General features: G+C 43.1%; 1 protein-coding gene across 1 annotated transcript in view; it reads right to left on the bottom strand.

The window, feature by feature from the left end:
- PLEKHG3 (pleckstrin homology and RhoGEF domain containing G3) overlaps positions 1-14,530 on the bottom strand; it is a 608,515-nt gene that overhangs the window by 94,576 nt on the left and 499,409 nt on the right. Inside the window, exons 10-11 of the mRNA XM_086939446.1 lie at positions 11,768-11,950; positions 7,178-7,270 (exon numbers count right to left, since the gene is read on the bottom strand). Of these exons, the coding sequence (XP_086795572.1) occupies positions 7,178-7,270; positions 11,768-11,950 (276 nt within the window). The remainder of the gene's footprint in view (positions 1-7,177; positions 7,271-11,767; positions 11,951-14,530) is intronic.

Here is a 14,530-nt window from a genome sequence, read left to right as displayed (position 1 = left end):
GTTCGTCATGAAACTCCAGTCTACAATGATGTAGCATCAGAATGTGCTAATGAAAGGCAAATGGAGAAAACAATTCCAACAATCGACAGAACTGCCTCTGGCTACTTCATCAACTTCGATAACTTTTTGGAAGATCAAAGCGACCCTGAAGTGACGCCAGAAACAAAGACTTTTAAAGAAAAAACAACAGAACTCTTTTATCAACTCAAGGAAACTTACCTTATTTCTCCATGGTTAGAGTTTTGGTTTGGGCTAGGTGTATTTTTCCTCCTGCTTTGGCTCATCATGGTACTTTTGTTTGGGAAAATACAGTTCAATGGACACAGCAAGTCAGAACATCAACTTAGTTCTAAAACCTCACAAATCATCTCACGCCAAGAAAAGAGGACTATCATCAGTAAATGTCACAGCCATTCCAATACCCGGCGGGGTAGTGTGGGACAAGACTGACTATGAAGTATATGGCCCGGTCGAGATCTTGAAATATCCTCACCAGTTCAAGTTTTCATTAAGTGACTTTGTAAAACCAAGTACATTCTCTGATGATTGGGATTTTGAAAGTATAAATAATATGATGTTGGATTTAGTGTTGTCCGCAAGATTTACAGACCATGATTATTTACAAGGTTCATCTAATTATGAACAAATGTACTGTTTCTCACATTACGCAGACCACTTTTTGCATAAATCTGCTCAACCTAGAAATGTTTTTAAATATAACCAATGGGAACATTGTGCTACTCCACCTAAAAGTAGTTCAAAAACGTTTTTTGAGAAATTCCAATACTTCTCAGGGTTTAACACAAGTGATGCAGAAACGTTTTATTATAAACTGTTGGATAAAACAGGGACGAAAACAATGCTGACAAATACTAAATTGATATATTCAGAAGCATTTTATGAAAAAATTATGACATTTGGTTTTGATTTCTGGAAAAACAACATTGAAACAAAAAACATCTGGGGTACAAAAGATTGGCAGGTACAAGGCCTAGAAGCATTATTTCGAGCCTGCATGATCCCAGAACAAATAATGTTCTTAAATGACACAATTCACCAAACAACCTGTCTTGGCCTAGCTAAGATTAAAGACCTTAACAACCCGTCTATTCCAAAGCCAATACCTGATAATGCAACCACAGATATTGAAATAGACGTATCAAAAATTTTACATCCAAACAGAACACATCCTGATTGGAAAAAGTGGTTAATCTGGCCTACTGACACGAATAACTGTCAAGATAGATTCCTGAACAAAACACAGGGGTTAAAAATGACCAGACCAGACCCTAGATACTCCCAGAGACAACGTTCCAGGGATAGTAACAACATACAGTGTAGGGAAGCTGTGCCTTGAATGGCTAGAATCATCCACACTGGCAGAAATTAAGCAACACTTATCTTTACTTAAAGATGGTGCTGATTTGCGCGATTTCATTATGGAACCACGCAAACAGCGTCAGAAACGTTTCATAGCGGCAAGTATATATGCGGCATACAACGAGGCATGGAAAGTAACACAAATTGAAACAGCAGAAAAAATACGAGAAATTGATCGTATTAATTTGGAAAAATCACTTTCTGTTGTGGACAATGGGTTAATGACTGTCCTCCAGAATATATTAACTGGACAGTATTGTATCATCTGCCATAGATATAATAGATAAATCCTTGCTAATGTTACAACATGGCCAGTCGCAATTACGTTCTATTGTACAGCTAGGCTGGACGCTGCAAAATCTTCGTTCAGGCTATGTGCCATGGCGTTTAATCAACACAACGTCATTGTTTTCCATCTTTAACCTTACTGATAAACAAATCAGTTTGGCACAGAAAGGAGCAGACTATACAATCCTGAGCATCAAAAAACTTGAGAGATTACCATTGACAATGTCAGAAAGACCTGTCATTGAATGGATAATACACAGGATTATCACAATTCCGATAACAACTTTCCGATTTAAAAATTGCCTTGAGTATATACCGACTGGCCAGTATGAACGATTGGGTAAAGGGTACATTAAGTCATCATGGAAATTACCATATACACACACATGCTACAGTGACAACCACAAAAATTTATTTCTTAGTGGTGAAAATTGCAAACATTCACTAAGCGGTATACTTTTGTGCCAGGGTATTAAATTACATGGGGCCTGTGAAGGGACTTCAAATAACCTTTCATGCCACCAGCACGTCACACCTGCAACACAGATAGAGCCCTTCTTTAGGCAGCTTTCTAACGGGAGTTACATTCTAATAACGGATCACAGCTGTTGTGGCTTGATGCCAGGGAAAGCATATCTGGTAAGTGTGTCTTCCATGGTCACTTGCTGTATGCAGGCATTGTTTCCAAACGGCCCTGGAGATTCCGAGACGCCGATTTGGCCTCCTTTGAATGTCTCTTCTATACGAATTGATACTTTAAGCAGAATGAAGTCTGTGCTTTTACAGAAAACAGTGCCCATTACATCATCAAAAGGACAGGACAAGGACAACATCGGAGATACATGACCATTTATCAACAAATTGCCCCGTGCATTTCACAGAAATGCTAAGCCAAATTCTAAATATGTCGGATGCCGTTGGTATCTCAAACGTATTTAAGACGATTTTTTTGGGACTATTAACACCATTCAAAGCAATTCTGGGAATTATTCCCAATTTTGTCCATTCAGTCTTTGGCGGCATACCCCTAATTTTGGGACTTGTAGCAGGCATTTTATTTTTGACCCTCCTGCTCTGATATGGCAAGCCAAAACACAGACATGACTCCGGCAAAGATGGAAGAAACGATCCTAGCAGTACGCTACCGGGACCGCATAACTAGAGTCCTTGGATTGGCCCGGCTGAGAGATCTGAACATGGCCTGGTTTCTTTCATTCAGACCTATATGGCAGACCTGCATCTTACCTGCGCTTCGATGTATGTTATGCGGAGAAGAATGCGTGTTAGACACCTGTCTTGCACTACCATCAGCAGTACCAATGGATATCGATACTTTGCTAAGTCCTGTAACGGCTCATGCATCGTCTTGTCCCCAGCGGCTACCAATCCTGATGACGGCATTCGTTGAGACTCCTGCGCTACGACTAGGTGGCGGCAGTGAAGCGGTACATGAAAGCAACATCACCCGGGTACGGCCTTCTGTGAGCCTTGGTGATCCAAACATCGATGATAGCAATCATTCTCACACCTGCCAGGTTACTGCACTATCGAACCTGGTCGAACTGTCACCTGAATATGTAGACCTATTCTGAAAGAGCCTGTCTGATATGATGTTCTCCCCTGAACAGCAAAAATGAATTTTTGGATAAAACATTCCGGCGCACAGCTTTCCCATGAACTCTGAATTTGGCCTTCAGTTTTGATCAACAAAAACTACTGAAAAGCGTTTGGAGCTCTATTCCCCCGTTCACCATGAAAAGTTTTTTTTTTTTTTTTAATTGAACATTTTTCTAAATATTTACCTTTTTCTGGCACAAATACTTTTGCTTATAGTAGAACTATTCCTAAAGAACAGAACTTCTATTAGATCTAGAGACAAAAAACTTTACCTCGGCCTCTAGCACATTTTACAGCAATTGTATTTATATGTGATGAAATAGTCTCGCCCTTCTTTTCTGTATTAAGAGACATTTCATGTGTAATTTTTCGCAAAATCATTCAACTGATTACATATGCAATAATTTTTGAATGAATTCTATGCTTAAAAACGTACAGTACCTATACTCCCATGTATTTCATATACGCCATTACAAATGCAATATGTATTTTGGGGTGGGAAGTATTACACGCGCATCTTATTGCTTTAGTTTTTAGTAATTTGATGGACATAAATTTGTGGAGTGGATGTTGTGTTTTATCTAGGACCCCGATCAATATTGTGACCTTATGCCCCTATACGGCTATAATCAATAGATATACCTATAATGGCATAAACGATCAGAACCATATTTCAGTAACTCGTCTCTGCAGCTCATTAAAGTATATGACACAGCAGAAGCCACTTCCTTAGATTCCTAGATAACACTCAGAGTTCTTTCAACAGATAAAACCCTCAGCAACCTGGGAAAGCCCCGCTTGCTTTGTTTTGATTAGTAATAGAACTCTAACAAGCACTGTAAGAACGACCAGTTCTTAGTGACATCTTTATTGACGTCTAATGTCCAAAAACTTACGTCAAACAAGGCACCTTTCAGGTATAAATAATACCAACGTTGCCTTAAGCAAACGCGATGGTGGTGGTGAATACAGGAGCAGAACAGCTGTCCCTTGCAGAGCCCAGCAGATGCGAGAAGCCCACGGACGCTGCCCCTCCTCCTCCTTGACGCGCTGAGAGAGACGCTGTCTTTTCTCCTGCCGAGAAAATCCAGCTCCGGCGTTTCCAGCCTACCCTTGCGGGTAACTGGAATATCAAGTCCTGAGAGGAGATACCAGACCTCCAACATTCTATTCCAGAGGTACGGTGCTGACTAAACCCTTAGAGAGAATTCTTGAAGCAAACCCTTGGCAAAACCAACTTAACTTAAACTGCTACTTACTCCCTCCCAAGTATTAGGCTTAGCTCAGGTACACTGGGGTAGGCGTAGTTAGAAGCACCAGTTGGGGACGTTAGCCAAATGTATATATGAATGTATATATTTTATTCATTTTAACCATCATATGGCTAAGAAACCATATCAATGCTTTTACAGTATTATTTCGCAATACTCCTTTTACTGTACGCACTTTTTATAATAACAGGTCTTGCAATTGTGGCAATTCATTTCTCTTGCATGAGAAGGAAGACTGTTCAATAAATAATACCTTTTATTGAAAACGCACGTCTCTCTATTCTCTGCATCCAGGTGAAAGTAATTTTGCATAACTGACTGAGTGAAATAGCTGTCAATTGTTTCACACGACTCTAGAGATTGACTCTTATTCTGAGGAGCAAAGTTGTCATGTTTATGCGGTTGTTGGAAAACTGAATCCCTTCTTGTCTGAGCCAGGGAAGCTGATCACTTCCTATTCATTCAAGAAAGTTTCCAGTGACCTCTGAGCTAGTTGGTACAAACCCAATTAAGTCTAACATAGTCAGTAGGGACCTAGAAGACCGCACTTCTACATCTACACTGCTGTTTATGTTATTCCAATGCGCAGGGCCTATAGGGAAAATAGGAACTACACTACACTTCCCTCAGGAGGTCTTGAAAGGGCCCAGGTTCTACAATAGTCCAAAGACCTCCATCCTTTTTGGGCACCAGAAAGTAGCAGGAAAAACAACCAAGTCCTATTTCTGGCACCACCACCCTCTCAACAGCCCCTTTGGCTAAAACGGCTTGCACTTCCTGCAGCAAAATGGAGAGATGGTCCTCCGTCAGTCGCTGAGGAGCTGGTGAAAAGTGCAGTTGAAAAGGGATAAAGGATAAAGCATAGCCCCTGTGAACAATCTGTAGAGCCTGTCACCTGTCCAATGTGAGTGCTTGCCAGCCCTGCATGATTCAGTGGATTCGGCTTCTGACCGGGTGGCTGTGTCCACGTAAGAGCGCGCAAAAGAGGTTTGGCAGGTGGAGCTGCAATGGTGCGAGGGTGGAAGTTGGTGGGCTGGGAGGCAGGCTGACCTTGGCCACGGAGGCGTTGGGTACTACAGCCTCTACCATTAAACTGCTGGGTTCCCTGCAGCAGCTAGACAGGTTGGCAGTAAGGGACAACCCGAGCATAGCAGCAACATGGCTTAGGAAGAAGATTCCTCTGTGGCTTGTCTAAGGAGAGAAAAAAAGATCCATTTTATGGGAAGTATTAAGGCCAATAGCCTTCTGTAAGTACTCGCACCAATTGTCATCCTGTTAGGGCTGAGCAAACTCATTACTGGGGTCACAGCCATTATCGGACTCAGTCCCAAAAAGGGAATGCAGAGTGTTATCAACCTTGTGTCAATGCATGTGAGGGAAGTAGCGCATCGGGCAGATTCGGCAAGGGGGGGTCAAGCTTCAGAGAGAATAATCGGAGTTGCCTCTTCAGATGGTGAAGTCGGTATTGGTGCAGACGTGTCTGGGGCCGATGTGGATCGTGGTGCTGGAAGTGAAATCGGAACAAGAGCTGGAGGTACTGCTGAAAAGTTTACGGATCCCATCTGACGCCTCTGGAATATTCAAACGATGAGGAATCTATGGCTAAAAGTTTATCAGAAGTTCTCTTACTAAATAGGTGTGGACATTTATTCAATGAAGACTCCCCTGGCAGGCCATAAGCAGTTGTCTGTTGGCTCTTTACAACAACTTCTGTCGTTTTACTCCACTTGCCCTCACACAAAATCTGCAGCTCACCAGGACTACTGCACACTTTGCTGGTGAGGAGTTGAGTTAAAAACATTTACATTTATTTCAAACTGAAACAGTGTGTCACATTCATCCATTTATTTTGAAATACGGCTCCATAATCTGAAACACCTCGTTCGCCCGGTGGCTCAGAAAATCCTCAATATGCAAGCATTCCAATTTTCAATCCACTGGGATTTTGCTCTGGTTAAAACTATGCAGATTCCTTGGACCACTGCATTGGTCCAGGTGGTGCATTACTACATTCAACAAACACAATGCATTATCTACTGGTCTGAGGAATAGTCACTTTCAATAACGGCTAGAAAAATGCTAAAAGCACTCTGCTTCACTCACAAGAGCTTGTCCAACCAGTCACTACTCTCTCTACAGGAAAAATACTCACTTTACTCTAAACCCCAAACAACTTATCTTCTGCCATTGCCCCTTAAAGATTACCTTCTTAAATCAAACACATCTTAAAGTGGTTACATATATTAATACCATTTGCAAAAATGTCAGAAAATGAGGTACACACTGTGGGTTAAAAAAGCTGTGCACAGAAATAGGTAATGAAAACTGACCTGCAGGTAGAGGACATGTTTTGGCTTTTCTCTAAGCACCAGGGAATGTCAAACTATGAGCATCCCTGCTCCCATACCGGTTAATATTGTAAATCTAGGTTTCTAGGAAGTTATGCTCGACATTCCGGTCTCCATTTAGTTCAGAGACCTGGAGTGCAGAATCCCTGTGTATGGTTCGATTGCAATGGTATGTAAGGTAAGGAAATAAAAGTGAAAAATAAACTGATTCTCTGTATGCTCTTCGCATGAAACAACATTTCCACAACTAGCACTCTCCTTCTAGTACTGTACCTGAATGTTGTACTGATGTTTGTTATTCTTGTAATGGGTGATGGTGAAGCAGAGAGATTCTCGGGTGCTTTCGATCAACATCAAGCTGGAACACTGCATGGGGAAAATGACAAATGATGGAGATTCTGCATTACACAGAGCATAGAATTTACAATCTTAACCATAGACTAGAAGAACATGGATGTAGATAATCCATATGCCTAGTGTGTTTCTGCCTGGTTCCATTTTGGGTTTTAGAGCACTAATTTAATTTATGCTCTTGGCTTTGCAGAGTCCTAACAAAATGTTCACAACCTACGCACTACTGAAATGGTGTGTGATTTCTCAATGGAGCTATGCTACTAAGGAACCTGTCTGCCTGGCAGTACCCTTTCTTCACAATGGAGATTAATAAACTATTGCTAATTAGTGCATTGTAAGGCAATGTTAAAAGGGTAGGCTGCCCTTAAAATGAATGCACTTAGAACATCACACTAACCACTGCACGCCAACAGCAGAATTTAAGCCTCAAAAGGGTCAATAGAAATTCATTATTCATTTGAATCTAGATTTTAGGAATAGTGGTGGTGCCCGTTATCAAATGTAAATCCTTTAGGTGAATTTGCTTATAATGGTCAAATCTGCAATCATATTTGGTTGTCCGTTTTACTTGTGGTACGTGTGACATACGGAAACTGTGTACAGGAGTCGGGTTAAGTGAATTAATGGATCGATGTTACACCTCTTAAGCAACCTGCCATGGTCATATGCCTGAGTGGAGCTTCAAGGAGATAAAATACAACAGCCAGCAGATTAGGGGATTACGGGAATGGCCAGGGATTGCTTTCCATGGTCAACCACTCAGTGATTATCTCTACAACCCCCTAACTTTTTTCAAAAAGGGGTCAACTGCGGGCACGGACCCTTCTTCTCATGGCATCATGAAGAGAAAGTGCCAGAAGGCAATGCTAGAACACCTTTGAAGTGGGATGGCACCACAGACCCCTCAGACCTCAGGAACTTCTGCCCCATCTCGCTCCTCCCCTTCCCTGCAAAGGTCATTGAGAAAACAGTCAACAAACAGCTGATAGCCTTCCTAGAGACGAACGGCTCCCTCGACCCATCGCAGTCCGATTTCCGAGCGAACCACAGCACCGAGACCGCCCTCATCGCGGCCACCGACGACATCCGGACCCTGCTCGACAACGGAGAAACCGCCGCCCTCATCCTCCTCGAACTTTCGGCTGCGTTCGACACGGTCTGCCACCGCACCCTGACAACCCGCCTCCGCCACGCCGGGATCCAAGGAAAGGGCCTGGAATGGATCACCTCCTTCCTCTCCGACGGAACCCAAAGAGTCCCTCTCCCGCCCTTCCTCACAGAAGCCACTAAGATCATCTGCGGCGTACCTCAAGGTTCCTCGCTAAGCCCCAGCCTCTTCAACGTCTACATGAGCCCCCTCGCAGCCATCGCACGCAAGCACAACTTCAACATCATCTCCTACGCCGACGATACCCAACTGATCCTCTCCCTCACCAACGACCCCACCTCCGCCAGAGCCAGCTTCCAGGACGGAATGAAAGACATCGCAGACTGGATGAAGCTCAGCCGCCTGAAACTGAACTCAGACAAGACGGAAGTCCTCATCCTCGGCCAATCCATCTCCGCCTGGGACGACTCCTGGTGGACCCTGCTCTGGGCCCCCCCACCCAAGCCCACGGACCACGCACGCAACCTGGGCTTCATCCTTGACTCCTCCCTCACGATGGCCAGGCAAGTTAACGCAGTTACCTCCTCCTGCTTCAACACACTCCGCATGCTCCGTAAGATCTTCCGCTGGATCCCCACTGGAACCAAGAAAACGGTCACCCAGGCCCTCGTCACCAGCCGTCGGGACTACGGGAACGCACTCTACGCTGTAACCACCGCCAAACTACAGAAAAGATTCCAGCGCATCCAGAACGCCTCAGCACGACTCGTCTTGGACATCCCCAGACACAGCCACATCAACGCCCACCTGAGGGACCTGTACTGGCTCCCCGTCAGCAAAAGGATCACGTTCAGACTCCTCACCCACGCACACAAGGCTCTCCACGACCTGGGCCCCGAATACCTCAACAACCGCCTCACGTTCTACACGCCAACCCGCCAGCACCGCTCCGCCAGCCTCGCCCTCACCACGGATCCGCAGAACCACCACCGGAGGAAGATCCTTCACCTACCTGGCGGCCAGGACCTGGAACACCCTCCCCACCCACCTACGACTCACCCAGGACCATCTCTCCTTCAGGAAGCAACTCAAGACCTGGCTTTTCGAGCAGTAGCAGGCCCCCCGCCCCCCCTCCCAGCGCCTTGAGACCCTTGCGGGTGAGTAGCACGCTTTACAAATACACTTGATTGATTGATTGAACTAGTTAACGTGGGTACCATTAGAAGAGCACTCGTTAGCAAGAGGTCTGTGCTCAGCCATGTTGGAAATATACCTGTAAAGAGTTCTAAAAGCATTTTAGTGTTTCTACCCCTTTTCCCATGGCATAACAATGGCAAAATGCAGTACGTAGAAATTTGGGTACATTTAAGGGAATTGGATTGACATCACCGGCTGATGGGATGCTAGTTGTCCTTAAGAACCAGTCTGGAAGGACAGAGACGTCCCTCCATGCAGTGTTGTATGATACCCTGTCTGCCTGACTGAGGAACGCTTAAAGAGGTGTTCCTGCATCTGCTTTAAACTTTTGCCTGCGAAGGTCTAATTCCAAGAACAGAGTGAACCAGGACCCTGTCTCAGTGAACTAAGATTTGCATCTACCCTGCTAGGAACAGATGATCCTTATGAGGGATTGCGACAGTCTAGAGTCTTAAATTCAAGTATTGAGAAGGACCAATAATAAAGGAGGCATTAAACCAGTTTATTCACAGGGACGTAGTTAACTTGGTTACTAAGGGGAGACTGGGAGAACCTCACCAGTTATGTAAAGCAAATGATATCAAGAAGACAAGGACTCTCATGGCCACCCCCGAAGAAAAAACTTTGAATCCTGCAAAATTGTGACCTCAAAAGAAAGCCACAGTCTCTGGTCAAGTGAAAAACTTTACTTTTATTGACAAAAGTAATTGCCAGAGCCTCACATGATGCCGACCTTTGAGGGTCGTGAAATACACGCTGAGCCTTTGATCAGCTGGACCTCTGCGCGTTACCTGTGCTTGCTGGATTCTTTCACTTGGTCCCCTGGCCATGCTCTAATATTTTTCCCCTGGACAAAATCTCCAAGGAATCCCAATAGTACATATCCCAAATTGACAGAGCTGTACCCAAATATAGTGAATCTTGCTTAACGTTATTGTTCGAAAGACGTTTTTAAGTCTGAAGGTCGAACTCTTGACTCACTATAGACTATAGACTTCAGTCTAACTGTGCACACTCGTGTAACATCCTAGTCGGTCCTTGAGGAGACACTCAGATAGTATTCGCTGATTTAGATTTTTTCATTGAGTTAGAACAGAGGCCTTTCAAATTTGTTTTTACTGTGACATTTTTCATTTTTGCTTAATCCTTGAAGCCAATCGGCCTTTATTTTGAGTTCAGATTTCGCATTGTATTTTCCACCTTTACTTAACCTTTTCTTTGACATTTTTTATTTTTCCACCTTTACTTAACCTTTTCTTTGACATTTTTTTTTTTTTTTAAAGTAGTGTTGTTCGGTTGATTAGGCACAAAATCTCATATTTTTTATTCCTTGAGGATTGCATTGCTGCTCAGGTCAAGTTAACCTTACTGAAACAAATCTGCCTTTGTGGAATCATCGGGTTAGATACTGTGGTGGATAAAATAAATGTAAATAACCAGCTACCCGAGAAACGCAACAACTCTTAGAATTGGAGAGGCTTGTCTTAGTACAACTATTCTGGAATATTTTAAATTAATGTATAGATAAGTTTGTGTTTGGACAATGGAAAAACACATTTCAATTGACAGCCACGTGTGTTGCCAGCAACTAAAACTGGTTTATGTTTCCAATGCTTTCACTTACAGAGAAGCACTTCTGAAGATGGCTGGGTAAATATTTCTTTTTTTGTCCAGAAATTAATAAATCAGAAGAAAATTTGCAAGTTCTTAATTTTGATTAATAGAAGTAGCTTTTAGACTAGCAAATCGCTATTTTTGGTAATCTATTCATTTTCTAAGCATTCATGAAGTAATTGATTCTTTGAAAATTCAATTTTTATCTATCACAAATGAATATTTTGTCCTATTTGTATTTCGATTTTGTTGACATTTACTAGGTGAAATTTATCTGCAGTCAAACGGGCCAATTCCGATAGAGAATGTTTAGTCAACACGTACGGTAATACAATTCGCTGCTGGGAATATTTCAAACACACATATCATAAATACATTTTAAAGAGCCTCAGCTATAGCACCCCTCATAAGATGAAGTGGTAGGCAATAGGGAAAGTCCAGTGGTGGGTTGCAAGCCTTAATTTCAGGATCACTTGTGATCATTAAATTGCCTCAAAGCCTTTCTAAATAGACAATATATACTGGACACTGACAGACGTAAAGCTTTGATCTAGCATATTTTTCCTAAATTGAAGCAGAGAGCTACTTACCGGAATATGTGTTTTGTAGGCAAAGTGATCGCCTCGTTTTCTGGTTATGAACAAAGCTCTGTAGAAGAGGAAAAGAGTACGCTCATTACGGGCCCTCTGTACTCGAAATGTCCCTTCGAGAACCAACTCGCCATAAATGGTCAGATCTTGGCCTTTCCAGTCGAGCAGCAATGACTGAATCTCCTGCATGAACAATAAAGCAACAAACCATTATCATCAAACAAATTGATGGGTATGAGCCAATACATGAAAGTAAGAAGCTGAACACTAAGGAGTTGCACATTAGAGTCCTGGGAAACGTTAACCAATTGATTATAAATTGTAAAGTATGAAATACAACATGTCACTCAATATGTCTGTGGGAACCCCCTTTATTGTAACTTTGGAGCGGTGAGTAGATATTGCCACTGCAAGATAGGTGCATATAAGGTATATGACAAATCTTCAGAGGGTGCCAGAGTGATGTGACGGTCCATGCGTCTACTGAGGAAAGGGTGTACGATTGTATCAATGTGTGACGGACGCCTCTGCCCAAAGACTGAATTATTGAGCTACTGCTAACGAATGCAAGCCAGTGATCGCAACAAGATTGTTCTGTTAATAGGGGAGTTATGAGATGTGGCAACCATGCACGGACTGCAGTGCAGGCCTCAAGAACATACAGAACTGAGAGGTGCACAAGAATGCTTTGCCATTCGAGAGGGCCCTAGATAGGGAAGGTGAATCTTTGAAGACAGGACATGCCAGGGCCAAAGTACCGAACAGGCCAGCATAAGGCTGACTCGAACTGCTGCTGAGAGTATGCAGTTTCCCTGGGCAACCCTGGTTTTTCAGCTCCCTCTGAAGCATGCTGTTTAAGTCTCTAGATGGTCAAGAGCTGAAAATCACATTTCTAGCCACTATGATAGAGGCACCATAACAGGTTAGTGGGGCGCCACATGCTTCCAGGGGCAAGGGCTCCATGAAGTCTTTCACACAACTTGGATCATACCCAAAGTGTTTCGAGTCACTGGACCCTTCAAAAGGTAGGCACGACAAACACAGAATTTTTTTTTTTGCCTTGGAACTACCAACTCTATTTTCTGTATTGACAAAGGCCCTTGTAAGTGAACATAAATCAGTTGGTTTACTGGATTTATCATCAAAGGAAAACATTAAAACCGGATCAAGACAGGTAAAACAGAAGATTAGATTAGTAGGTTTCGATAGAGAGAGGATATAAATGATTCACATAGAAAATAATTAATTTCTTGGCTTTTTACATTGCAAACGCATGTGCCAATAGGTAAAAATTGCTGGGTACACCCGTGCAATTCATACAAAACCCAAGTTAAAATATGCTTTTTTTTTTAAGTAGAAAAGCATCAAGCATTGATCCCCTCCGGCTAACCCTCACAGTATACAATTCCCACTACACCACAAAGTCAGGAATCGAAAACTGATGCTAGACACATAATATATACTTCATTTTTGTATTCCCAGAAAAGTTCATCTAATGAAGTAACTGACAAAGCAACTCCAGAAAAAAACAGGAGGCAAAAAGGATAGTGGAGTGACAATAAGGCAAAACAAAATCTAGCTATTGCACTGAACAGCCACCCTCAAAGTCAGAGCAGTGTATCCTCATCCAGCACATCCAAGAGACATAACTATTCAATTCTAATTCCAGGTGTATCCTCTGAGTCAACACCCCCCTGCACACCATCAAACCATACAGAAAGGTTTCTGTACATTCCACATGTGCAACACACATTTTTTACATCATGTTTCACTCATCATTGCACGTGGAAACTCACAGATGCCGAAACACACTGTAAAACAAGTACTTGCTTGATGTCCTCTAGAGACCACTTCTTGGCTTGCCTGTATGGGCAAAGGTCTGGAAAAACACACCAGTCAGTTCTCCCCAAAGTTTACCATTTTCCTCTGCATGCTTTATTTACCCTCTTTGATCCAGAGCGTGGAGCACCACCATAACTGTGCTGTTTCCCATCCCCTCTCCAGAAGTCTTCTGTTAATAAAGGGCTTGAATGCCCTCACAACAGCTCTGGCAAGTCCTTCTGAAAAACTGATCATCTCAGTTAGCGTGTCAGTTTACATCTTAGCAGGAACTCTCAGCATCCAAAGATGGGTGCCTCTTTACAGATTATCCAGTCAACTTCTGCATCCACCATGTGCATCTCTCGTAATTCACTCACTTTAACTATGGGCCTCAGTAACTTCTGTTCTGCCACAAGAACCATGTTGGAAAAGTCCTCCAATTTCTCCTTCACACTCTTCATCACAGATTTGACAGTGACAGTTTTCTTCTGCAGGTCAGGGTGCACATTTCTCATCTTTCAGTCATCTCCAAGTCCTCAACTGAATGATGATGATGATTCAATGGGCCTTTTAGTGTGCTCCTTGATCTAGCGCTACACAACATGAAAAAGTCAACTTTATTCCTTTTCATCCTGGTTATGATGGCTTGCTTATTGCGAAGCTGCCCGAATGGCAGGTAGTGCTCAAAGACACATACTTTCAGTCAACAATGCTGAAACTGCAGGATAGGCAATGGGCCAGCATCTCCAGATATGACGCTCTCATGAACTCAGGGTGGCCTGGTCCAAGAGCCAAGGGGGAACACTGCAAACTTACATCTCCCAGGTTCGCTCAGTCACAGCCTTGGTACTGGTATATCACAGTCTCACAGATAGGTGATGTGCTCTCAATGATACAATCCAGCAGATAAGGGTATTCACTGCTTTCAGACCTGAGACCAGA

This window comes from Lissotriton vulgaris, chromosome 9 (genome assembly GCF_964263255.1).
Source record: "Lissotriton vulgaris chromosome 9, aLisVul1.2, whole genome shotgun sequence".
NCBI classification, from domain to species: Eukaryota; Metazoa; Chordata; class Amphibia; order Caudata; family Salamandridae; genus Lissotriton; species Lissotriton vulgaris.
This window is presented reverse-complemented; position numbering and strand designations above follow the sequence as displayed.